This window comes from Ornithodoros turicata, chromosome 1 (assembly GCF_037126465.1).
Source record: "Ornithodoros turicata isolate Travis chromosome 1, ASM3712646v1, whole genome shotgun sequence".
NCBI classification, from domain to species: domain Eukaryota; kingdom Metazoa; phylum Arthropoda; class Arachnida; order Ixodida; family Argasidae; genus Ornithodoros; species Ornithodoros turicata.
The window spans coordinates 47,590,683-47,615,460 of NC_088201.1; the positions used below are offsets into that span (position 1 = coordinate 47,590,683).

Consider the following 24,778-nt stretch of genomic DNA (forward strand, 5'->3'; position numbering starts at 1 on the left):
GTCCCCCGCTCCTTCCTGCTGTCCTCTCTCCATCTGTCCACGTCTGTACGCCGCTCAAAGCCACAGTTGCTTCGCGGCGCCAACATGGAATAAAAAAGATAGATTTCGAAACAAACTAACTGTCACTCAGTTGCTATTTCCAAAAGTTAGCTGTATAAGATGGTTACTTTCTTGAAATAACTGGGCCCACCAGGTTTATTGCGCTGCGTGGGTACTCGTGGTTGTCGCTTTAAAAAATATTAACTACAATCGTTGCTCTATCAATAGGTGTGATGTTCCACAGGTTGTTGTATAGCCCACTGCGGCGGTTTTGAATAATGCCCGCGAAGATTGATTTCTCAGCACCTACTTGGGGGGGGGGGGGGATATTCTCAACAATACACTCTTAAAAATGAACTTCACCGCATAGCACGCTCCTAGCCAACCATTACCTCGAATGATATCGTTATTTGCCATGATTTGTTGAAAACGGGAGGCGTACGCCTTTTTTGTGACAATTATGAACAGCATAAGTGTCACAAAAAAGGCGTACGCCGTCCGTTTTCAACAAATCCGGGCAGATAACGATATCCTTCGAGAAGATGGTTGGCTAGAAGCGTGCTATGCGGTGAAACTCATTTTAAGAGTGTAGCTCAGTAGCTCAATAGGGCAGTGTACCGCCTCAGCGGCGGTGAATCGCCCACCCCATCATCACCCAATGTATGTGTGTGTGTCAACAATAGCTCACTTAGAAAATTAGTTCTAATTAGGTGACATCACACGGATGTCCATCGCCTTTCAGGTAGATGGCGCTGTCGGGAAGAGGGGTCGTGGGTCAATTAAATCGTGAGCCTATATTCTGTGTTCTTCATCGACATCTTAAAATCTCGATCGATCGACAACGATCGAAATCGAAATGTCGTGACTGAAACACTCCCATCACTATGCCACTTTACCGTGGTACAACTACTAACTATTGTCTCGTACTCCTGCGAACATTTAAGTGCCAAAGTGAGTTACCAACTCGGTGGCTACCGTGTTTCCGCATACAGGTCGTGGCCTTCGGGCAACATTACTCAATTCCTCCGCTGATTTCGCTTGCAGTTCAAGGTCAGTCAGTATTGCGCATGTTCACACCGACCATAGAAGAAGAGTCCCCGAAAGTAGAGCTTCATTAGCCGGTCTCACGGTCTGACGATTCGTTTTCATGATTATACGTACATTCGAGGAATTGATCTGATTAACGTTTCGGGCAAGCTGCTTTGTTTTCTTCGAGATTCGTTGCGATGGAAGATCCAGGAGAAAAAAGTTCCACACATTAATTAATTACGACGAGGTCCGCTTTATTTCGCCAGGGGCAATGCTATGTTTGCGGTATTGAAAAATAAAACAAGGAGGAACGAGAGCTGTTTTTTTTTTCTTCAATTACGAGATAGTCTAAACGAATACTATGCGAAACAGATATTCACGTTCCTGCGCCAATTTCACCATAACGTAAATAAATTTCAGAAAACTAGAAGATAGGACCCTGTTTCGCGTGGCAACATGAGTCATTGACAAAAAAAAAAAAAAAGTAGTAGTAACGATGGTCCGCACACGTGTTGTGCCGACTCTTGACTCGCGTTCCGCACCACAAAATTGAAAAGCACCACGAAAGCTTAGTGACCTTCACTTCTGGCAGTGGAATTTCATACAAACAGTTAGTACGCAACCTAAAGTGTGAAATACGTGAAATTGGCCCGAATCGCCGGAAGAAATCGTTACCGATGCAAGGAGCAAGTTAGAACAGTTATTCAGAATCAAAGGTAGGGTGAAACCGTACCGTACATCACTCTAAAAACAGAACTTCACCACATAGCACGCCGTGAGCCAACCATTGCCACGAATCATTTCGCATATCATTTCTAATTTGAAGAGAGATGGGTGTACGCCTTTTTGTGTCAATCTGAATATATGTTAATTGACACAAAAAGGCGAATCACAAGCGATAACCCTATCATTCGTGGCAACGGTTGGCGCACGTCGTGCTATGCGGTGAAGTTTCTGGTTTCTAGAGTGCACGAATCAGCGTGGTAAGACGAAGCTCTACAACTTGAAATGTTTCGTCTGCACAACAGCTCCACACGGAAGAACAGCACGCCGAAGGTCAACCACGGTTCAGAGTGTGGATACCGTTGTCACGCCTTAATTTGAGGAGAGAACAATGCGTACGGCTTTTTGTGACAAATAATACAAATGTACAGTGCCACAAAATGGCACAGACATTCCGTTTCAACATATGAGATAAGAGAAATACGTCATTTGCAATGATGATTGGCTTTGCGGAAGTGCGCTTTTAAAAGTGTACATTTCGATGCATCGAAACATACACCCTTGATACCGTACCTTTCACCGTATAGCAATGCTCCGATCACACCACTTCGCCGAATGACAGTTATCGTTTGTGATTTGAAGAAAGAGAGCAGGACGTTCGCCTTTTCTTTCTTTGGACAACTAACACAACTGTATAAGTAATAAAAAGGCGTACGCTTCACATGCTCAACAAACCAGACTCTTAAAACAGAACTTCACCGCAAACACGCTGTTAGCCAACCATCATCTCGAAGGACATCGTTCTCTTCCCTGATTTGTTCAAAACGGGTGACACCTATGCAGAACGATGCCCATCGGGATGATGGTTGGCTAGGAGCGTGCTATGCGGTGAAGCTCCCTTTTGAAAGACGCAAGCCGGTCTCGTCACCACCACCACCTCTGTTTTAAGAGTCCAGGAGAGAGAACAGTATCATCTTGAACGGCGGTTGGTTCTGAGCGTGTTATGCGGTGAAGTTTAGAGTGCACACTGTACACTCTAAAAACTGAACTTCACCACATCGCACGGTGGACGCCAACCATTGCACAGAATGATACCGTTAGCACTCCCGATTTGTGGAAAGCGCGGGGCGTACGCCCTTTTTGGAACTACAAAAGTGTTCCAAAAAGGCGTGCGCCTCCTGTTTTTAACCAATCAGGGGGCAGAACGGTCTTATTCGGGATGGTGATTGGCTAACAGCGTGCTATGTGGTGAAGTTCTGTTTTTAGCACGACAACGGCGAGCTCTTTCAGCAGTACCACCACCACTACCTCTGTTTTTAGCAGTTCCCTTAGAAGTCGGCCCAGGACGCACATTCCCCCAGAGTGCTAGTCGTGACGTTGCCCACCTCTGTGAGGCCGACAACGGCGAGCTCTTTCTGCAGTACCACCACAACTACCTCTGTTTTTAGCAGTTCCCTTAGAAGTCGGCCCAAGACGCACATTCCCCCAGAGCATTAGTCGTGACGTTGCCCACCTCTGTGAGGCCGACAACGGCGAGCTCTGTCCGAAGCACCACCTACACCACCAGCTGTTTTTAGCGTGTAGAAGCAGAACTACTCAGAACCGCACGCTATTTCTGTAACACCTCGCGTATGCATGTAAAGTTTTACAGAAAAAGCGTAGGCCTCTTCTTTTCAACAATCAGACGACAGCACGATATCATTCTGAGTGGCCATGAGCGTTTTCTGCGGTGAAGTTCCGTATTTAGAGTGTATAGCATCGTAAGTCACTCAGAGGGTCGTTCACGTTTGAGAATGCGGAATCGAAAAGAGTTCGAGCGATTGGAATGTCTACGTGGAAGCTTCAGTATTGCTGTCCTCTCACGGCCGCCACTGCAATTGTATTCCTGACGAGCACAAAACATGTATATAGCATCGCAGAAGCGTATCCTTTCGACAGGAATCATCAGTGCATCCGGTCTATGTGGGCGTGAATGGATATGGCCTATCATTACGGTGGTAGGCCGACAAGGGTTCCTACCATCCAATGGCAAGTTCAACGCCCGAACTCACTTCACCCCGTTAGCCACCGTGCGACCGTGTCTGTGCTCAATAACGAAGGCTTCTTCCTTCTGCCTTTCAGTGAGCGGAAGGAGTTCTCCGTGAATTCTGCGCTCATGAAGGGGGACGACTATACTCTTCTTCTCCTACACTCTGAACTTCATCACCACATATAGCACCCGCCCAGTCAACCATCATCCCAAGCGACATCGTTCTTTCCCCTGATTTGCTGAAAACGAAAGGAGTACGCCATTTTCGTGGCATTATGCAGTTCATAATTGCCACAAAATTGGCGTACCCCCCCCCCCCCCCCGTTTTTATCAAACAAGCGAGAGGACGTTGTCATTCGTGATGATGGTTGACTAAGAGCGTGCTATGCAGTGAAGCTCTGTTTTTAGAGACACTCCAAAATTCGCAGCCTCGTCTACTTTCTCCAGGAATCTGGCCTCGCTCAAAGGCTATGAGTACTGCTCGGACGTCTCGGAAACTCTGCAGTGACTGCCCTATATCTTAAATTTCGGCCGTCATCATTCCTTCATCTGTTATCACACCATCTCATCTCATTCTGGCTACAGTCGTGACGCAGCCCACACACGTGAGGCCAACAACGGCAAGCCGGTTTTCGTCACCACCACCGCCATCTGTTTTTAGACTGTAGACTCGGAAAACAGAACTTCACCGCATAGCACGCTCTGCGCTAACCATTGCCACGAATGATAGGGTTACCGCTTCTGATTTGAAGAGGAAGGGGCGTACGCCTTTTTGTGTCAATTATCATAATTTGAAATTGGCACAAAAAGGCGTACGCCCCCCCCCCCCCCCCCCCCCCTGTCCTAGGATCAGGAGCGATCATCGTGGCAATGGTTGGCGCAGGGCGCGCTATACTGTGAAGTTCGGACGGCACTTGTACATGCATCACTTTGAAGTCCTCAACTCCCCTCTCCCACATTCCTTTTTTTTTTTTTTTTTTTGCTATAGTCGTGACGATGCCCACTTGAGTCCGGCCAACAACGGCAACCTACCTCGACTCCCCCCCCCCCCCCCCCCCGGACGGCACTTGACACGGATTCCACAGTTTCTTCGTTCTCTAGGAAGGGAAAGAAAAGAACTAAAGAAGCAGTGGATACGGGGATCGCACATATCGCATTTATGATCACAGTGAGTCCACAGACTTGGTGTCTGCAAAAGAACACACAAAGCTCTGCAGGACTTGGAGATGCCCTTGGCCTAGGAGTGATCACAGTCCAGGAACCCAAGCTCTTAAAACAGAACTTCACCGCATAATAGATCCCAAACGACATCGTTCTGGATCTATTATTTCTTGAAAATGGGAAGCGTACGCCTTTTTGTAACACTCAAGTAGTTGCGATAATTGTCACAAAAAGGCGTATACGTGATTTCTGTTCTGTTCTGGCGTTTTTGTTTTCTTTTGTTTTTTGTTTTTTTACCAATTCCGAACGAGACCGACAGACAAATGGACGTTGAGCAGCTACGCGTCAGCCTGGGATAAGGGCATCATGCAAAATCACCGACCTCTTCTTCCCATGAAAGGGCCGGGATCATACAAAACCATGTTATCTATAGGTTACGCCCAAGATCAGCGTTGACCGTCTGGTGACGTTGTTGAGATCAATGCAGTTCAGCGCGGTGCGGCAGAAAATTGATTTGCAATAAAGTGAGACGTGACGGTCCATCGCCACTGCACTGAACGAATGTTGCAAAATAAGAAAAGGAAAAAAGAAAACTTGGAAAACGTTTAACGTGAGAGCGATAAGACGCCGTTGTTACAATAGTGAGTTTTAGTATATCGTACGCTATCACCTTTGCGTACGTACGGGCCAGCGTTGGTGGTTCTGCGCACGCGCAAGACATAAAGAGAGCCCCGCGCATTGCGCAGAACCATCAGGCTATCCCTTACGTACGCAAAGGTGATAGCGTACGATGCACTAAAACTCTCTAATGATACCTGAAAGAGCACTGCCATCTTTCGAAGTTACCATAGCTGCCAACATGTATCCGCTAGGTATTGCGAAGCCCAGAAACATATTCCTAGCTCTTGTCGCGCCCGGGCCTTGAATGCTAAGGGAGGCGCCGGTCTACGACCGTAAACCGCGTGGGTGATGACCACGCGCGATTTAGTTTCGATACTCCGTATTTGAAATGCTTGCGACGTCTACGCGTTCCTCAACCTGGATGAATCACATGAGTTATTGACTTGATCGCGTTCCATGTACCCTGTTATGTGGGTTGAAAGGATTAGAACGTAATGGGCACCATGGATGGGCGGGTGGTGAAAATGCGTGAGACATCAAACGAACAGACGACATTGCGCCTTTGCCAATCAGTAAAGACGGTGGCAGAGCGCGAAATACGTGTGACCTATTTTGGAGACACTGTAGCAGGACCTTGTGCTTCATTGGGGGTGCATGCTAACCGTTTGTTTGATCTTGTTGTCTAGTTTATCGCCCCCACGTAGGGCAACCGAAAGTGGCTTTTTTTTCCTGGTGAGAGGGGAAGGAGTCTGTTTACGGGAGTAGCCGAATTCAATCTCTCCCTTTTCTTCCCCCCCCCCTCCCTTCCCAACATCAACATCATGTGGCCTTGAAGCCACACGACGCAACCAGCTCGCATGCAGTCTCTTTTCGAGCCATGTACATGAAGGTACACTCTAAGAAAAAAGGGTGTGAAAAGGTCGTAACTTCTATAGTTGCCACCTGGGTCAACATGGCGTCTGATAAAGGGTGTAAAAGAAATTATCATATATCCAAATTGCTACAAAAAAAGCGTACGCCCCACTCGCTCACCGAATCAGAATCAGCGGGACAACGTGCTGTGCGGTGAAGTTCTGTTTTGAGAGTGAAGTAGCAGGTAGAACTTTGCAACCTTTTAGGCACAACATATGCGACAACTATTACCTGCTAAAAGGTGTAACTGCTCTACCGTTTTTTTCGAAGAGTGTACGTGCGCCAGTGTTGCTGTGTGATCATGATCTGAAAACCAAGGGTACAAGTCCCGCTCGTAGCATCCAATCCAATTTTTTGTTGCTTGTTTCCTTTTTTCATAACGGGTGCTTGAAAAGATTAGGATGCAGCTTCAGAGAAACGGCTGCCGAGTTACGCAGTTTGAGCGCAGTAACACGCAATATTGTATTATATCACTCAGAGTACGTTTGGTGTGAATGAACCACACGCTGTACACGTGTACGGCGTGGAGCATCGAACAACGCCGAACGCCGCACTGAACAGGACTAAGACATCACCTGCTTGAGGCCACCATAACCTCAGAAGCGCTCAAGAGGGTTCTATGCACCGAAGGCAAGCCTTTATGAAGTACGCCGCTTCGCATACCGCTTGCGAAGTTCCCGCCCAGCGGAAGCTTAGCGACGACTTTTACGGTGCCAAAGTGAAATACGGTGGATACACGTCTTCAGGTTGCCTCGCTCCCACTGAAAGGGCTGTACTGTCTTCCCCAGTGTGGAAAGTGCGCAACGAATGTGATTTAAAAGGCTTTTCAGGGAAAGAACATTCTTCTCACGTGTGCACCCTGACTTTCTGGTGTGACGTGACCTCAAACTATCCCTAGCCAAATACAAATATTAGTGGAATTAACGAGTCAGAGCCAATTTAGTTTTTTTAGCAATTGATCTGTTTTGTTAGTTTATTACTCTTAGACATATTTTTACATTTTACACTTATTGCCATCCAAACTACCGCCGGTACCGGTACCGGTTCAAACTAGTAAAGACATCCAAACTACATCGCCACAGGGCACAATCCTGGGCGCAACCTGGGCCTGGTAGCGAGCGCCATTGCAGATGCCAACTAAGTTCGGCACAAGTTTTCTGTGGGCACATGAAGCTTGCCGTAATGCATGGAGTCCTAGGTATACTGATGTAATGCGTTAAAGTGAAAAGGCGTACGCCTCTCGCTTCAACAATCAGAAGACAGAACGATATCATTCACAGTGCTGGTTTGTCATGATCAGCTTGTTATGCGGAAACATTCTGTTTTTGTGAACTCCACAGGATAACACGCTCTGCGCCAACCGTCATCTCGAATGACACCGTTCCCTCCCCTGATTTCTTGAAAACTGGAGGCGTACTCTTTTTTGTGACGTCTATGTCGATAATTATCGCAAAAAGGCGTATGCCCCGCACATTCCACCAAGCCGGCGCCTTCCACGAACAGAAAAGTTGTATTTACGCGGCAACCTTCTAATTTTTGAAAGTATGTTAATTGATGCAGGCACAGACATCAAGGAACCGAAGACTGGCAAGGAACCAGCTTGAACATAACTCGTATGTGTCCACGACTCTCTGTCTTGCAACATTGTCCGTAAAGCTGAGTGAAGTAGTATGTAGCCTGGCTATGTCACTATTTCATAGTTAATAGCACAGTTGAAATGGAACTGACAGCTACCTAATTTCGTCGCTCCATGCTGCTTTATATATGCCGTAGTTCTGTCAGGTAGCTTGTAACCTCCATTATCATCGCACGTTTCCAACAAGTCATTTTCCGTGCCTGCGCAACAGTCGCTGTGTGCGGTTAACCGGCGACCTTTGACGTAAGGAATAAGAATTATTCGAACGAACTTCCACACTGTTAAAACAAAACTTCCCCAAATATCACCCTCGTAGATGATCATACAAATACGATTGGCTCCGCAGTGACTGCACTCTTAAAAATGAACTTCACCACATAGCACGCTCGTAGCCAGCCATCATCGCGAATGATATCGTTATCTGCCCTGATTTGTTGAAAACGGGAGGCGTACGCCTTTTTTTGTGTCACTTTTGCTGTTCATAATTGTCACAAAAAAAAAAAAGGCGTACGCCTCCCGTTTTCAGCAAATCGGGGCAGATAACGATATCATTCGAGATTATGGTTGGCTAGGAGCGTGCTATGCGGTGAAGTTCATTTCTAAGAGCTTTCTCAGACGCTTTCAGACATATGTCGGCACAGTTCCCTTAGAAGTCGGCCCAGGGCGCACATTCCCCCACACTCTAAAAACTGAACTTCACCGCATAGCATGCTCTGCGCCAACCATTGCCACGAATGATAGGGTTATCGCTTCTGATTCGAAGAGAGAGGGGGGCGTACGCCTTTTTGTGTCAATTTGGATATATGATAATTGACACAAAAAGACGTACGCCTCCCTCTCTCCTCGAATCAGGAACGATAACCCTATCATCCGTGGCAATGGTTGGCGCAGAGCGTGCTATGCGGTGAAGTTCAGTTTTTAGAGTGCAGGGCGTGAGTCGTGACGTTGCCCACATACGTGAGGCCGACAACGGCAAGCCCTATCACCACCACCACCACCACCACCATCATTTCTAAGAGTGTGCATTCTGACGATTGTCTCCGAGCAGTGTTATGTGGTGAAGTTCTGTTTTAACAGTGTAGTCGAGTCCCATTTCGCCTCCACATTCTTCAAATTACGGTGATGGTGGTAGTGGTGATGGAACGGAAATAAAAACGGAAGTTCACCACATAACACGTTCCTAGCCAACCGTCATTCCGAATGACCTCGTCCTCTTCCCTGATTTGTCCAAAACGAGAGGCGTACCCCTTTTGGTAGCGCGCATGCAGTTATGTTAATTATCACAAAAGGGCGTACCTCCCGCGCTTTCCACAAATCAGGAGTGATGACGGTATCATTTTACGCAATGGTTGGCCTTCGGCCTGTTATGTGGTGATGTTCTCTTTTAAAAGTGTATGGGACATCATCGCATGAAATACTCAACTGTTTATACCAATGGGACGACGCGTGAGCTCTGGGTTCACATAGAGTCACTGTACCCGGGGGAAGAGTATCGCATTCGCTTTCCCCGTGCCGCCGCCTTGCTCATTCGCCGAGGCGCGTCACGTGGTGCGTTTTCCTCCTCTTTGCTTCCAACCTCCCGCCGGGTCTACGGGGAACGCAATAGCTGGGACGCATGTGCGCGTATGTTCGTGTGCCGCTGTTGGTTTTTTGTACGTGAAATGGATCTCAGAGAGCTGAGGAACTACGAACAACCATGTCTGGATGTTGTGCTGCAACGGGACAGAGTCAGGCAAAGCATTTTTCTGCATTCCGACGGGCAAAAGTGACGAGACGCGTAGATCGGCACAGAACCTGCCGGAAGAACTTCGCGCCTACGAATAACATATGTTTGAGCGAGGTAAATTTCGTGGCGGGTTTATTTTTCATTGCAGAACCTTTGCACACAGTATTGAATAACAGTTCAACTGTGCGAAGAACAGCCGGGCGTATCAAAGTAGTGCTTGTTGGATCTTCCCATTGCGTTCCCTGTCATGCTGTGCTAACAAAATGACACTATCAGGACCACTTCGCACGCGACGACTTCGAGGACAAGGACATTCGAAAGAAGTTGAAGTGGACGGCAGTCCCAAGCAGTTTTGCATACCGGACACCTACGAGGCTGAGGAAGGCTCCTATCCCCCGTTCTTCGCACGCAGAGTTCTCCGAGGAGTCACCAAAAGACTTGCACACTGAAGTTGATGACAACATAGTGTAAGATCAAGGGGCAGTGGAGGATGGTAATGCGTCGAAATATATGTAGATATGCACTATGAAAATTATTGAAACTTATGAAAACTATTCCTACATACTGATCAAGGGGCAGTGGAGGATTGTAATGCGTCGAAATACATGTAGTTATGCACTATGAGAACTATTGAAACTTATGAAAACTATTCCTAAATATTGAGCTGTAATTGTGAGTGAATCAACTTTGCAGAGGAAGACAACACCGTCACAAATTTCTGTGACCAGAGCATTGAGGAATATGCACAGGAAAAAACCTGCAGACAAGTCATGTGATGGTCCCCTCGACGAGGTCGCAGTCTTAAAAGAAACGAGCAAAGGCTGAGACGGAATGTAGTGACTTGAAGCTCACGGTCTACTCCTCATGGAAGATCAACTGCTTGCGTTGGAGCGGGGAATTGGAAGAACAACCCACAGCAGTTTACATGCGCGTGAAAAAACGTTGGCATTCACATAGCCATTGAACGTGTGAAATAGAAATTTAATTGCGAAGAGATGAGAATAAAACTGGTGGAGGTTATTTATGTCAACCTGAAGCTACACACACGAGCACTATAGTTTTATGTCCACAAAACAGGTGAACTAAAAGAAAAAAAAAACATCTATAGAGCGCAAACGAGACTCGACGATGCCTTTCAGAGACGAACACGCGCCAACATAATCCGTCTGTTAGCTACAGAATACAACAAACTATACTGTATTAGCCGAGTATTAGCCGAGTCCCACCACAGGAAGTCACAAAATTTTTGGTGCACAGCCACGAAATCAACGCGATGTAACACTGACTACAGCTATCCTAACACGCGATCCGCGGCGGCTTGGAAGCAATATGGCTGCCGGAGCAGACGACGCGGAGCGGTTGCGGTACTCTTCCCCCGGTACAGTGACTCTAGGTTCACAGATCGAGCAGCGCCATCTCACGGGCCAACTCAGGGCCGTCGTGGATGGAACGACCCAGTGGATGTAGCATCGCCAAAAGCACGTCCCCGTCTACGTTCGAACCTCTGCCCCCAGATGGCACTCAGCCGACGCCGCTCACGCGTCCTCCCATTGGCGCGCTCCGGGTGGGCGGGGCGCGCGAGGGAGAGGGAAAATCTCAGGCCAGCTCTCTAGAGAATAGTCGCAAAATGTCCAATATTGGTGGATCTACCCCATTTTAAACAAATCTGGAAGGAGATCGATGTCATTCGTAATAGTGGTTGGCTGGTTGGAAGTGTGCTATGTGCTAAAGTTCTATTCTAATCTACTCTAATTACCATTACCATTATCAGTTTTAACAGTGTAGGAAGCGCCATTTGGAAAGGGAGGTATAGGGTTGTTTACATGTGGAACCTTCGTGCCTGGTTGCTGATAGCAGAAGAAAAAAAAACTGTAAATCGCATATTCAAGAATGTCAAAATGCTTGTAGAATCGGCTTCGTAACATTCTTTTAAGTTCGAACACGGTACACTCTAAAAACAGAAGCTGGTGGTGGTGGAAACAGCTCGTTGTTGAAAAAGCTCGGAGCCCTGTTGCTGCTAAAAAGGTGATGAGGGCTTGAAGAGCTCGTAGCTGGCTTTCCACAAATCAGGAGTGATAACGGTATCATTTTGCGCAATGGCAGGCTTTCAGCGTGCTGTATGGTAAAGTTCTGTTTTAAGAGTGGACAAATGATAGGGTTATCGCTTCTAATTCGAAGAAAAAGAGGGGGTGAGGCGCACGCCCTATTATGTCAATTCGGATATATGACGATCGACACAACAAGCCGGACGCCCCCCTCTCTCTTCCAATCAGAAGCGATAACCGTATCATTCGTGGCAATGGGTGGCGCCGAGCATGCTATGCGGTGAGGTTCTGCACTCTTAGAAATGAATTACACCGCATAGCACGCTCCTAGCCAACCATCATCTCGAATGATATCGTTATCTGCCTCTATTTGTTAAAACCGGGATGCGTACGCCTTTCTTGTGACACTTATGCTGTTCATAATTGTCACAAAAAAGGCGTACGCCTCCCGTTTTCAACAAATCAGGTCAGATAACGATATCATTCGAGATAGTGGTTGGCTAGTAGTGTGCGATGCGGTGAAGTTAATTTTTAAGAGTGTGTATTCAGACTGTAAGTAACGTGCTAGAAGATTTCGAAACATCCACGATACGCATGCATGGGACTCAGGTGTGAGTCGATAAGAACGGACACATTACACTGTCTGGGCTCCGCTCGCCAAGCGGTTGTCTCACACCAAACCGCTGTTTTGGGAAGATGAAACTTGACCTTGCAGCACTTTAAAAACAGAACTTCACCACATAGCACGGGGAAGCCAACCACTGCACCTTTATTCCTCCCGATTTGTGGAAAGTGCAGGGGGGTAAGCCTTTTTTTTTTAACTGCATAAGTGTCCCAAAAAGGCGTACGCCTCCCATTTTTAACCAATCAGGGGGCAGAACGATGTCATTCGGTATGGTGATTGGCTAAGAGCGTGCTATGTGGTGAAGTTCTGTTTTTAGAGTGAGATGAGCCGAAACTGCCGAAGTGCCGAAACTTCTCCTCGAGGGATGAAAGCTGCCGTCACCTTCAAACCAACACAAAAGTAAAGTGTTTTGGCTGTTGCGTCATTGCCTTCTCAAGAAGCCCGAAAATGCGGAGCGGCGTCCTATTGGTCTCCTCATACGATTTGTCCAATCATCGCGGGAGATCGTTCGAAGAAGCCAATAGGACGCCACTCCCGCATCGTCGCGCTTTATGAGAAGGAGCGTAACAGAGAGAGAGTAAATTGCGGTTTCGTTCGCGCATAACTCGCGAACGATGCACCGGACGAAAGCCTTTTGTGTTGGTCTAAGTTCACCCCGCGAGGGATGTACCTTTAAAGGGACCTTCATAACCGTTGATTCTAAATCTATGGCGGCATTTTATTCCTCGTTAACCACCGACGATTGTACCGGAACTTACTCACGCGAGATACTTCAGTATTCGTGTAATTTGATTACTATAGAGAGCGGATTTTTAGGCACTAACATAGGGCGCTTTTGACAGCATAGCACGCAGTATGCCAATCATCATCGCGGATGATATCCCTCTGTCTCCCTATAAGCTGAGAAAGGGGGGGGGGGGCTCACACCTTTTTATATATCAACTCTCCTTCCAATCGGAAGATAAAACGATGCGATTCTGAAGGTTGGTTGGCCTAGAACGATTTATGCGACGAAGAGCGCTAGCTGTTAGTGCCTAACAATCCGCTCTCTATTGATTACATACGCTGCAGACGTCGGGTGTTGAGGGTACAGTGGAAGCCCCTTTCCAATGACGGCACACACTGGATGAATGGAAGCGGTGCGCGTCTGGGAAGCGATCTGCCAGTCGATTTTGGTGATGGCTGCAGAGAGCGACGTTTGACGATAACCACACTCTTAAAAATGAACTTCACTGCATAGCACGCTCCTAGCCAACCATCATCTCGAATGATGTCGTTATCTGCCCTGATGTGTTGAAAATGTATGGCGCACGCCTGTTTTGTGACAATTATGAACAGCATAAGTGTCACAAAAAAGGCGTACGCCTCTCGTTTTCAACAAATCAGGGCAGATAACGACGTCATTCGAGATGATGTTTGGCTAGGAGCATGCTATGCGGTGAAGTTCATTTCTAAGGGCGCAGTGTTGTACGGATCCATCGCCGAGCTGCACTTTGCCGACGACATCGTTATTCCGCATGACCTGCACGGGGGACGACAACCTTAGCTGAGTCGCACGATCGAATTAGTTACCATGTCCAATGTTTTCGGACTAGCCAGTGGACCAGACAGTGTAATCGACTAGTGTGGCCTCCATGGTGTTTCATGAGGGACCTCAGACTACGAGAAAAAAAAAAAAAAAAATCCCCTGCGTTTTGCATATGACAGGAATCAGATAACACTATACTGTCTCCCAGACGGTTAACAAGTGCATGCACTGGTACTATAACAACAACAACAATTATATTCTGACGATGAAGTGGGGAGGTTCTCCACTCTAGGAGTACTATAAACTCTCTCTCTCTCGATATGTTTTCCGATGTGACTGCCTATCACGCATGCTATGCCATAGCGACCTGTTATGTCTTGACTGACAGAGCATCACAAGATCACGTCTTGTATGCTTGCGTCTTCTTACGGAAGAATTGCTATTAGAAACATCGCGTGCTGGCTAATTGAGCTCGAGATGGCACGTTCGATCCCAGCCTATACAGGGTGTTTCACGAAAATCCCCTGGCTGAATAATTCGTGAACAGGTGGCGCCATCGAAGAAATTTCTTTTTGGTGAAGGTTCTTGGGGCATCGGCTATGAACTGAGTAGTGTGCGGCTCATTTGCATATGCTCACTAATTAAATAACCATCCTAACTTTTAAATTTTACTTCGCACGCTTATGGAACCTCTGTTTTACGCATCGGGACCTTCAGCGAAAAATATTGCAATAAAAAAACCGCGTCGACACTTAGTGATTTTTCCAAGTAATTAATTGGTTTCGATTTACATACTTTCTTGCGCGGAGCAGTGCATCAATGCGCTCTTTCGTTCAGCTATCCGGCTGTCAATTTCGTGTTCATCCGCCTGGTTGACGCACGGGGGTGATGGAAGATAAGGAACAGCCGCAAGACCGCAGGAGACGCTTTGGTGTTCCTTCTCCTTCTGGCTCCGCCTCACGTTTCCAACAAATTGGGCGAGAACGTTGTCATTCGTGATGATGGTTGGCTAGGGGCGTGCTATGTGATGTGATTAAATTTTAAGAGTGTACTCCACTAGTTCACAGCGCTCGCGGCGCATTCGTCATCATCAATGATAAGAGCACGCTATCTCACCTAAGGAACGACGGAACCGCCAGCGCCGTTTACCAGTCGCTTTGATAAGGAATACTAAAGCATCTCTTGCGGCTGTTCATAATCTTCCGGCCGTCGCCCCCGTGCGTGACCAGGCGGATGAACACGAAATTGACAGCCGGATAGCTGAACAAAAGAGCGCGTTGATGCACTGCTCCGCGCAAGAAATATGTAAACCGAAACCGATTAATTACTCGGAAAAATCACTAAGTGTCGACGCGGTTTTTTTTCTTGCAATATTTTTCACTGAAGGTCCCGATGTGTAAAACAGAGGTTCCGTAAGCGTGCGAAGTAAAAATTAAAAGTTACGATGTTTATTTAATTAGTGAGTGTATGCAAATGAGCCGCTCACTACTCAGTTCAAAGCCGATGCCCCAAGGATCTTTACCAAAAAGAAATTTCTTCGATGGCGCCACCTGTTCACGAATTATTCCGCCTGGGGATTTTCGTGAAACAGCCGGTATAGGACCGTAGCAATGGGGCGAGGCAAACATTGTTTCCAGCGCCGTGTCGGAGCTTTCAGGCGCACGTTAAAGAACCCCGTGTGGTTGAAATTATCCGCAGTCCTACCCTGCGGCACGTGCACCATGTCACCACAAAGATAGGTTGACTCGCCGTACGTGTAAATCTATTCCTCATCGTTATTCCTATTTCTTGTCTTTTATTACAGTTCCTCTTCCGTCCGGTTCTTCCAACGGTCGAAGTGTTTTCCCTTCCTCTTGCACAGAGAACGCTTAATAATAGCGCATTGTTGTGTGCCAGACATTTCAATAAACGACATCAAAGCGGGATCCGCGGGATGCCTTCGCCGAACTGAATGGCGCGATCCATGTTCTCGGAAAATGGACTGGCTCCCATACGTTGAGACTTGTATATATCTACAACGTCCTCTTAATGTAGGCCAGCGTGGAAGACGAAGGAAAAAGTGATTTATATGCGGCGCGGACGGAGGTCAGTTAGTACGATACCAGTTGTTGTTTCTTGGCTCTTACTTGCATCTCTCGTTGGGATTTCCAGTGAATCACCCTGGAGAGACAGTCAGAATGGATGCAGATGATGGGATGTCTTGTATAGATGTCCCCCTACGATGCACTGACTGCCGAAAAGATGGATGATATGTGAAAACGGTTGGAGATTCGTTCGAGTTCTTTGGTCGGTTCTCTGGAGCAATTTTAGTAATTGAGGAGCAGAGTAGTCCGGTCTTCTTTTTACAAGTATAATCGGGATGGTGAAAGGGAAGCGAATCGTAAGGTCTTCTTAGCCAGCGAGAAAGTGCCTCGCGTAAAAAGTAAAATGGACGAACCAAATCCATTCATAAATATAGAAAAGAATGTCTCAATGTAACTACGTCATGTACGTTTCCTATACATAGATTAGTATAATACAAGACCCCTTATACGTTTAAGCCACGACCTACTAGATTATAACGACCATGTCATAGGCACCCCTTCCCAGCGCCGCATTTTTGGAAGGTAGCGTTGGCGCTACTCATCGTCCCCGTTATTGCTTCCTCAACTTCTACAATACTTTGTACTTCAGCTTACCTTAGTATTTCTGTACAAGCGGTGGATATTCCACAGATGTTTCATTCTGAGGTTGATTATCATCATCATTCTACGCGTTTTCATAGGAGCTATTGCTGTCGTCTGCTACGGTAGTCGTACATACGCTTCTGCGCGTTCAGAATTCAAATTTCCATCGTCCAATCGTGATGCAGATCTCGCGTACCGATGAGTAGCGCCCCTAGCGATCGTGCGGACATCGTGCTCCTCATAGGGATTGCTGATTATGACATGGTCGTTATAATCTAGTAGGTCGTGGTTTAAAGGAGGTAAGAACTGCTATCTGCATGTATTTAGTTATGGGTTTAATAGATCTAATATTGTTCGTCTACGCTTCGTAATTCTATTTACAATGTATTGTTCAATTCTTCTCCTTCATAACTTGTGCAGCGTTAATACAAAAACGCACTCTTTCGTATTCGGGCGAGTAGACGCACCGCAGTCGAGATACCTCTATCCATCGTTACGTCATCTGAAGAATTGTGGCACCCAATCAGACGCCAACGCGGAGGTACACATAACGTTCTGCTTTACCCTCTTCAAGATGAACTTCACTGAGTACAGCTGATGGCGGTACTCAGTGGGCGAGAGTGGGAATATATGGGATGCGCGCTGTCAAATTTACGCATTTTCGGTAGACACCTCTCACAAAAAGACTGTTGGGCGCGTTGCCCCAAATCACAATACGATGTACTCGCTATGAGAAGAAATGGCATTTCGAGAAAACACGATTATGTGGATTACTTTCGGGTATCACAATTGTGAGACGACTAGTGAGGTTCCCAAAACGTACCATATTTTACAAATGAGACAACTTTGCGATTTTTTATCTCCTCAAAGGCAAACCTTAGAGTCTTCAGAACTTAGGATGCAATGCTATCCACCCCTGACAATATGTGAAAAAACGTTCAGCTGAATATGTTGAATAGTTATGAAGATACGTAGGAAGTGCAAACTTCGTAGGAAGCGCAATGGTCGAAATGCCCACATCTGAATGATAATTCATTAAAAAATAACCACCAATTCTTTTCAACTACTTTCAGCGCTAATATGCCTCCTAGGGACAAGACTTTAATATATGGTTGAAAGAAAAAAAATTCATAGGTCGACCGGACCACCCTACCTGATTCGGCGTGAAATCACCCAGTTCTGTTCTAACAGTGCAGTTCGATTTCAGAATGTTCATTCACTATCACTGCAATGAACAGGCTCTCTAAAAGACACACAACACGCTGATAAGGTCAAACAACGCACAGAAGTATAACGCTATCACTCCTGATTGCAGAAGAGAGCCATTACCATGAGGCGCAAAGTGTCACAAAAAGGGGTACGTCCCATATTTTCAATAACTCCGGGAGGGAGCACGATACCATTAGGAATTACGTACGATATTCTACGAGTGAAGTTCGGTTCTTAGTGTGTGCTTTTCACTTAGTATACGCTTCCGCTCTCTGATAATATGACATTTAAAGTTACGACTCAAACGAACAAGCCGGTTAAGTAACTTTTGCGTCGTTTAGTATACCGTCGTTTTTTTTTTTTAATGACTCTTCTCGGGTACGCTTTACTCAAGGCTCTCTTTTTCTTTCTTGTTTGGAAGAAATTCCACAGTCCATTCTGAGCAAAGCGCTCGCAGTAAAGGACCGGAAACGAAGCTAAGTTCACGGAATTAGCACAGCCAAGAGAGCAGAGGCCGCTACGTGATCCCCCTGAAGATTTACGTCCAAGATTCCACATTCCACAATTGCATACTAGTGTGTGGACCACACCGAAAGACGTGCTCCTTCGAGGCTCTTCAAGAAACAACCGTTCCATCTTTACAGTTTTTACATTTTTAACTTCATCCCAGGAGTTCACGGCAGGGGCCCATTGGGAGGGTTCGAGGGGAAGACCTATTCTTTCTTCCTCTTCTCTTGAAACGCCTCGGACTTTCTGTTTTCCCCTCCCCCCTTCTACCTGGCTTTTGTCCTTTCCGGCGGCCATTTTGGTTTTCTTGCCGTAAATCAGCGCCACAGGGCGTCGGAAGCGGTAGGTGGTGGAGAGGGAAAAATTGATGTTTGTAATATTTACTGTCTGCAAGAGAGCTCGCCTGTTGTGTTTGGGAAGAGGAACAGTGTTCCTTTTTGAAAAAAAAAAAAGTTTTGTGTGTTCTTTCGATGTGAAGAGCACTACGCCAAGAGACGTCTCGTTATCTTTATTCTTGATGGATCTCTTTTGATGCTTCCGGCGATGAAAGTTCAAGCAAAGTCGATCAAGCTGCGTCCTTTTTGTTAAGTGTAGCGCACACTGACGAGAATAGGACGTCGTCATTGAGGGGCGTGAAAAGGTATAGTGAAACAGCGTAGTTTCTTCGTTAGAAACCTCGCTACTTCTTTACCCTCGTTTCCCCTCCAGGAAATATATTGAGTAAACCAAATTTGGGGAGACTAAGAAACCTTTCATGCTTTTGCTGTAGGTCGAGATTTCAAATCTGTAACTACAATCCAATAAAACACGGCGCTGTTAATGAAGCGAACATGGTTTCACTTTCATCACACGTACACTCGTTAAACTGAACTTCACTGCATAACACGCTCCTAGCCAACCATCATCCCGAATGTCATCTCTTCTCATAATTTGTTGAAAACGGGAGGCGTACGACATTTTGTAACACTTACGTCACACTAATTGAAACAAAAGGGCGTACGAGCCGTGCTTTCCACAAATCAGGAGTGATAACGGTATAGGATTCTGTTCACTGGTTGGCATTCAGCGTGTTATGCGGTGAAGTTCCTGGCAGTGACCGGCCTACATCTTAACTTTCGGCCGTCGTCATTCCAACATCTGTGATCACATCATATCATCTCATCCTGGCTGCAGTCGTGACGCTGCCCACATAAGTGAGGCCAGCAACGACAAGCCGGTCTCGTCGTCACCATCACCACCACCACTGTTTTAAGAGTCTACACTCTTAAAAATGAACTTCACCACATAGCACGCAACTAGCCAACCATCACCTCGAATGATACCGTTATCTGCCCTGATTTGTTGGAAACGGGAGGCGTACACCCTTTCTGTGACACTTATGCTGTTCATAATTGTCACAGAAAAGCTGTACGCCTCCCGTTTTCAACAAATCAGGGCAGATAACGATATCATTTGAGGTGATGGTTGGCTAGTTGCGTGCTATGCGGTGAAGTTCATTTTTAAGAGTGTAGGCATTGCACACAGTATTGCAGCAAAGATTATGTTGTTAACTTTCTGAACCCTTCGTTTCTCTTGGGGTCTTGGCTAGCTGTGAGGGACTTTTAGGCATGTCCGATAGTATCATAGCGTTTCGTTCTTCAAAGTTTTCTCCTGTTGATGAAGCAATTGTCCTTCACTCTTGAAAATGAACTTCACAACTTTGGAACACTTATGCAGTTCCAAAAACGGCAAATCTACAAATCGGGAGTGATAAAGGTATCATTCTGCGCAATGGTTGGCCTTCACCGTGCTATGTGGTGAAGTTCTATTTTTAGAGTGTGTATGTATTAACGTCATTATTATGAGCCGCGTTAATTGCAGTCATGCAGAACCGCCCTGTTCTTTAGCAGGCGGACCAGAGTTGGCGCGGTCGACACGATCGCCTGCAACGAGAAACTGTGGCAGATACTACATCTATGAAAAAAAAAAAAGAAAAAAAGAAAACGTGTCTAGCATTATTTATTTAGCTGCACCTTTTGCATTCACGTCCTGTCTTGAGGTAACAGGTTGGAAACTGCGTTGTTACGTAAAGCCATCTGAGAGTTGTTGCAGCCGCGCACCGAACTAGCAAACGACAAGAGGGTTTTATGGGATAACGCTGTAGTAGGGTGAATGATGCCAGCGAGCAAGCATGTTTAATTTAGATGTCTAGGTACTTATTTTTTCATGAAGACGATAGTATTTCCTTGGGGGAAATGGGGCAGCAAACAACGGGCAAAATGGACTGTTACACCAGGTAGCTTAGCTCCTTTCTCAGTGTTGTGCTCTGCGGAGGAGCAGGATATTAAATTTGAAAGGGAAGTTTGCAAACTTTTTGCAGATATGAGGTAAATATTCTGTAAACGAGGTCAGTAAAAAAGCCGTAAAATGGAAGGAACCATAATTGTAACTCTTTTTTTTTTTGCATTTTAACCTTTGATAAACTGTTCAATAAATATTTATTTAGGCTCATAGATGCGTATGAATGTGTCCTAAGGTCTACAGTAAATAACTGTAAAGTAATTTAAATATGAACTTCTAGTACACACTATAGTTCTATACGTACTGCTGCATAGTAATGCATGAATGCTTACGACAACTGGTGTCTGTTAATATAACTCAAGTAAAAAAGTTTTTAAACGCTAACAAACTAAGATTTTAAAAGGAGGGAGGTCAACATATTTATGTTATACTGAACCGAACAACATAGTTCTCTCCTTTGATTTGTTGAAAACGGGAGGCGCGCCTTTGTGTGGCACTTATGCAGCTATGTTAACAGTCACGCAAACGCGTACGCCCGGTGCTTTCCACAAATCATGACTGATAATTGTGTCACTCTGCACAATACACTCTTAAAAATGAACTTCACCGCATAGCACGCTCCTAGCCAACAATCAACTCGAATGATATCGCTATGTGTCCAGGGGGCTTAATCGCTTCATCGTCGTTACGGTCGTTACAAGCTAACGAGTGGCGGGAAATTCAAAAAGGTGGGCACGTGACACATTGCGCGTGACGTGTACCACGACCTTCACGTATCACGCGAAAAGCGCCGTGCACGTGCTTTATCACGTGCCCACCTTTTTAAATTTCTCGCCCACCTTTTTAAATTTCCCGCAACTCGTTAGCTTGTAACGACGATGAAGCGATTAAGCCCCCTGATTTGTTCAAAACGGTAGGCGTACGCCTTTTTGTGACACTTATGCGGTTCATAATTGTCACACAAATGGCGTACGCCTCCCGTTTTCAGCAAATCAGGACAGATAACGATATCATTCGAGATGATGGTTGGCTAGGAGCGTGCTATGCGGTGAAGTTAATTTCTAAGAGTGTAGTTGGCCTTAAGCGTGTTATGCTGTGAAGTTCTGTTTTCAGAGTGTAGAATGTATGTAAAAGCGGTTAATTTCGAACTCGGATAGAGGCATGTTAATTTCGCCGTCCGTGTTCGTCGCTGCTGCACCACGGAGCTCTCCTGAGTACCACAGTACGTATGGAGTTGACAAGAGAAGTTAACAAACGATACAGCAACTGGGTGACAGCCATTATTTCCTTCATCTTGCGTAATCGCGACCAATAACAAAATCGACGGTCGCGAAATTTGCGTAACTTACTACTTTTACTGCATAGAACAAAAAACGCAAACTATATAGCTAAGTGGGGAACTTTTATTTTCTGCAGGTGCCCTCAAGAGGACCGTCTTCATCTGAGCTCCAGACAATAACATGGTCTCCTATAAGGCGGCGTTGCTGCTCCTGGTTGTAACCCTGGCGGTGGTCGAATCCAGACGTGAAATCAAATACAAGTAAGTTGCAGCGGAGGTCCCAGTGATTGGGCATCGGACGCATCATAGTCCCTCGACACAAATAGTCATTTTACGACACGATTTTACAAACGTAAATATTCAGAAATCGCTATGAAATAAATGCAGTAAAAATAATTAAGAAACACCAGTTGTTACTCTGGTAACAACTGGTGTGGCGATGCCAAACTTAAAACAGATTCTTCCTTGTCATTTTGGCTTGTGCCGATCAGTCGTGGTAGGGATATATGGTGAAATGTATTCTTTACTCTCATTAAATAAAAAATAAAAAATAAACTCATATACCAGTGTTTGCTCGGCTCACAGGTCTACAGTTCCTCTCAGCTAATGGAACATACTTGATACCAGGATTCCTTCCATTGGGATACACACGAGCAATGATATGTACACATGCATATTAATCCATAATGTTTTCATACATATTCAGATTACTCTGGTGCCCATCTTACGCGTATATTCTAATTGCATCCTCATTTTTTTAGATTTTCAGATCTTACGTTTGAGTGTGTCGTACTTCGACGCTCTTACGAAAAATGACAAAACTTTGTAAATAAATTTAATTCGTTTTTACTATCTCTACGCGGCTTCATAACGCAGAAGATAAATAGGTAAAAACAAGGACAATAGTGCAAGCGCGTTTGAAAGGGGCAGTAAATGAACGAAAACAAGTTTGCTGGCAGATAACCATACGGCTCGTTCCAGTCCCAACCAACACGCTCTACATATTCTCGCACTCCTATCGCGTTCCAGGAGCCGTCCTTTCGGTGACGGAGCCTTCGTTCCGCACATAGGCAATCAGTATGCTAACAATATTATGCTTGTTGCGAAAAAATTCGTTCGTTTCCCATTCGCCCCTGGGGTGTGGACATAGCAAACAAACCTGCACGCACGATGTCTTGTAGATACAGCAAGCGTTAAAAAATCATTGATCTGATCAGAATGGTAACCTTCCAGGATCAAAAAACAAGACTTCCTTCAAAGGTATCAAGAGGAAAACAAGAACAGGACTGAAGAATCCCGTAAGTTGCAAAATAAATAACTCCTCTTCAACTTTCACGCAGGCAGCTCATCGAAACATTTTGTTACTTGCGTAGTCGGAAACGGAAAAGAAAAAGTATTGAAAACTCGGCTAGCTTCCGAACTGCGACCAATGAAAGAAGGCTCACGGGTTCTCCGTGATTTCCATATTAGTGAAAGGTGTCGCGGAGAGGCAGTGCCCATTATCCATCGGTGTGCGTTCTTCCCGGGAAAGTCGTTCCTAAGAAGACGTCGTGCAACCTGCAGCCTCGAGCCTTGGTCCAATCGCTTGACGGAGGCGATTCGTTCAAGTGTGGATGACAGACGACGAGCGCGAGTCCACGAACAGCGAGCAGCGGCATGCATTGTATGCCGAGGTAGCGAAGAGGGTCCAGGAACCGTGGGAGATATCAGTGATCCTGAACTACTAATTTGAGAAGGCTGGCTTTGTTGAAAAGGAAGTTTAGACATCGAGGAGACCGATGCCTATGCTACGACACCGACGCTGTCGGATCGGAGTTTGATGGCTTGGAGTAAATGTCGCGTCCGACGTAGATAACAAGTGCCCATACAATAGCGCCCGTATGTTCATATCTGCCGGTGCGCGCTACGCATCAGTGCACATGGGACATTTTCCAGATTTCACGAATAATTCGAGGGATGCGTGTCATTCGGGATGGTGGTTGGCTAGGAGCGTACCCTGCGGGGAAGTTCATTTTGAAGAGAGGGTCTGACTATTTCGGGTTAAACGCCTTGCCCGGTTTCGGGAGGGGGGGGGGGGATCTGGTGCTATTTCAAAATCTGTAATCCGGGGGAGAATGGGGTGCTATTGATATAATCGCGTGTTGTACGATTTTGTTTTTCTTCGTGTCCAACCAGCGTCAGGCAGTGTATCTGATATTGCTGAGCACATATTGCTGAAGCACGCGTACCAGCGGTTTATAGTAACAAGAACCACATGTTGCCACATCAAATGTGCTTAGCGTCTTTTATTGTTGCATTCCAATAATATTTACATCACACATGCGTACAAACTGCTACTAAAGTTGATACGTGATTGGAATTCATGGAGAAATCGGGGTTAACCGGAAGTAGTCCTAAACAGATTCGGATGAGAAATTGAAATCGGGACGAATTGGGACGAAAAAGTCACACCCTATAGGTACACATCCGCGGGGGTTATACACCGGAAAATACGGTACATTAGACAATCTAGCATTATAGCAATCGAGGTGTTTATCGTGAACATTCTACGCATTCCGTTCTTCAATTTACTTATCCCGGACGAGAATAGATCTCTCTCCATCGACTGCAAACTTTTTTTTTCTCGCCTTTCTCGATAGCTTGTCTCTCTCCTATACATGCACGCATACATAACTGCTCCGTTTGCCACCTGTGCTTCGAACATAAACATTGCATCGCAGAACTCCACTGCTAGAACGCACATAAGACGGCAGCAGCACAACT

At 46.0% G+C, this 24,778-nt stretch overlaps 1 protein-coding gene across 1 annotated transcript in view; it reads left to right on the forward strand.

Moving 5' to 3' along the window:
* LOC135378170 (uncharacterized) overlaps positions 1-24,778 on the forward strand; it is a 60,561-nt gene that overhangs the window by 30,354 nt on the left and 5,429 nt on the right. The window contains exons 2-3 of the mRNA XM_064611100.1: positions 22,153-22,276; positions 23,249-23,313. Of these exons, the coding sequence (XP_064467170.1) occupies positions 22,197-22,276; positions 23,249-23,313 (145 nt within the window). The 5' untranslated portion in view covers positions 22,153-22,196. The remainder of the gene's footprint in view (positions 1-22,152; positions 22,277-23,248; positions 23,314-24,778) is intronic.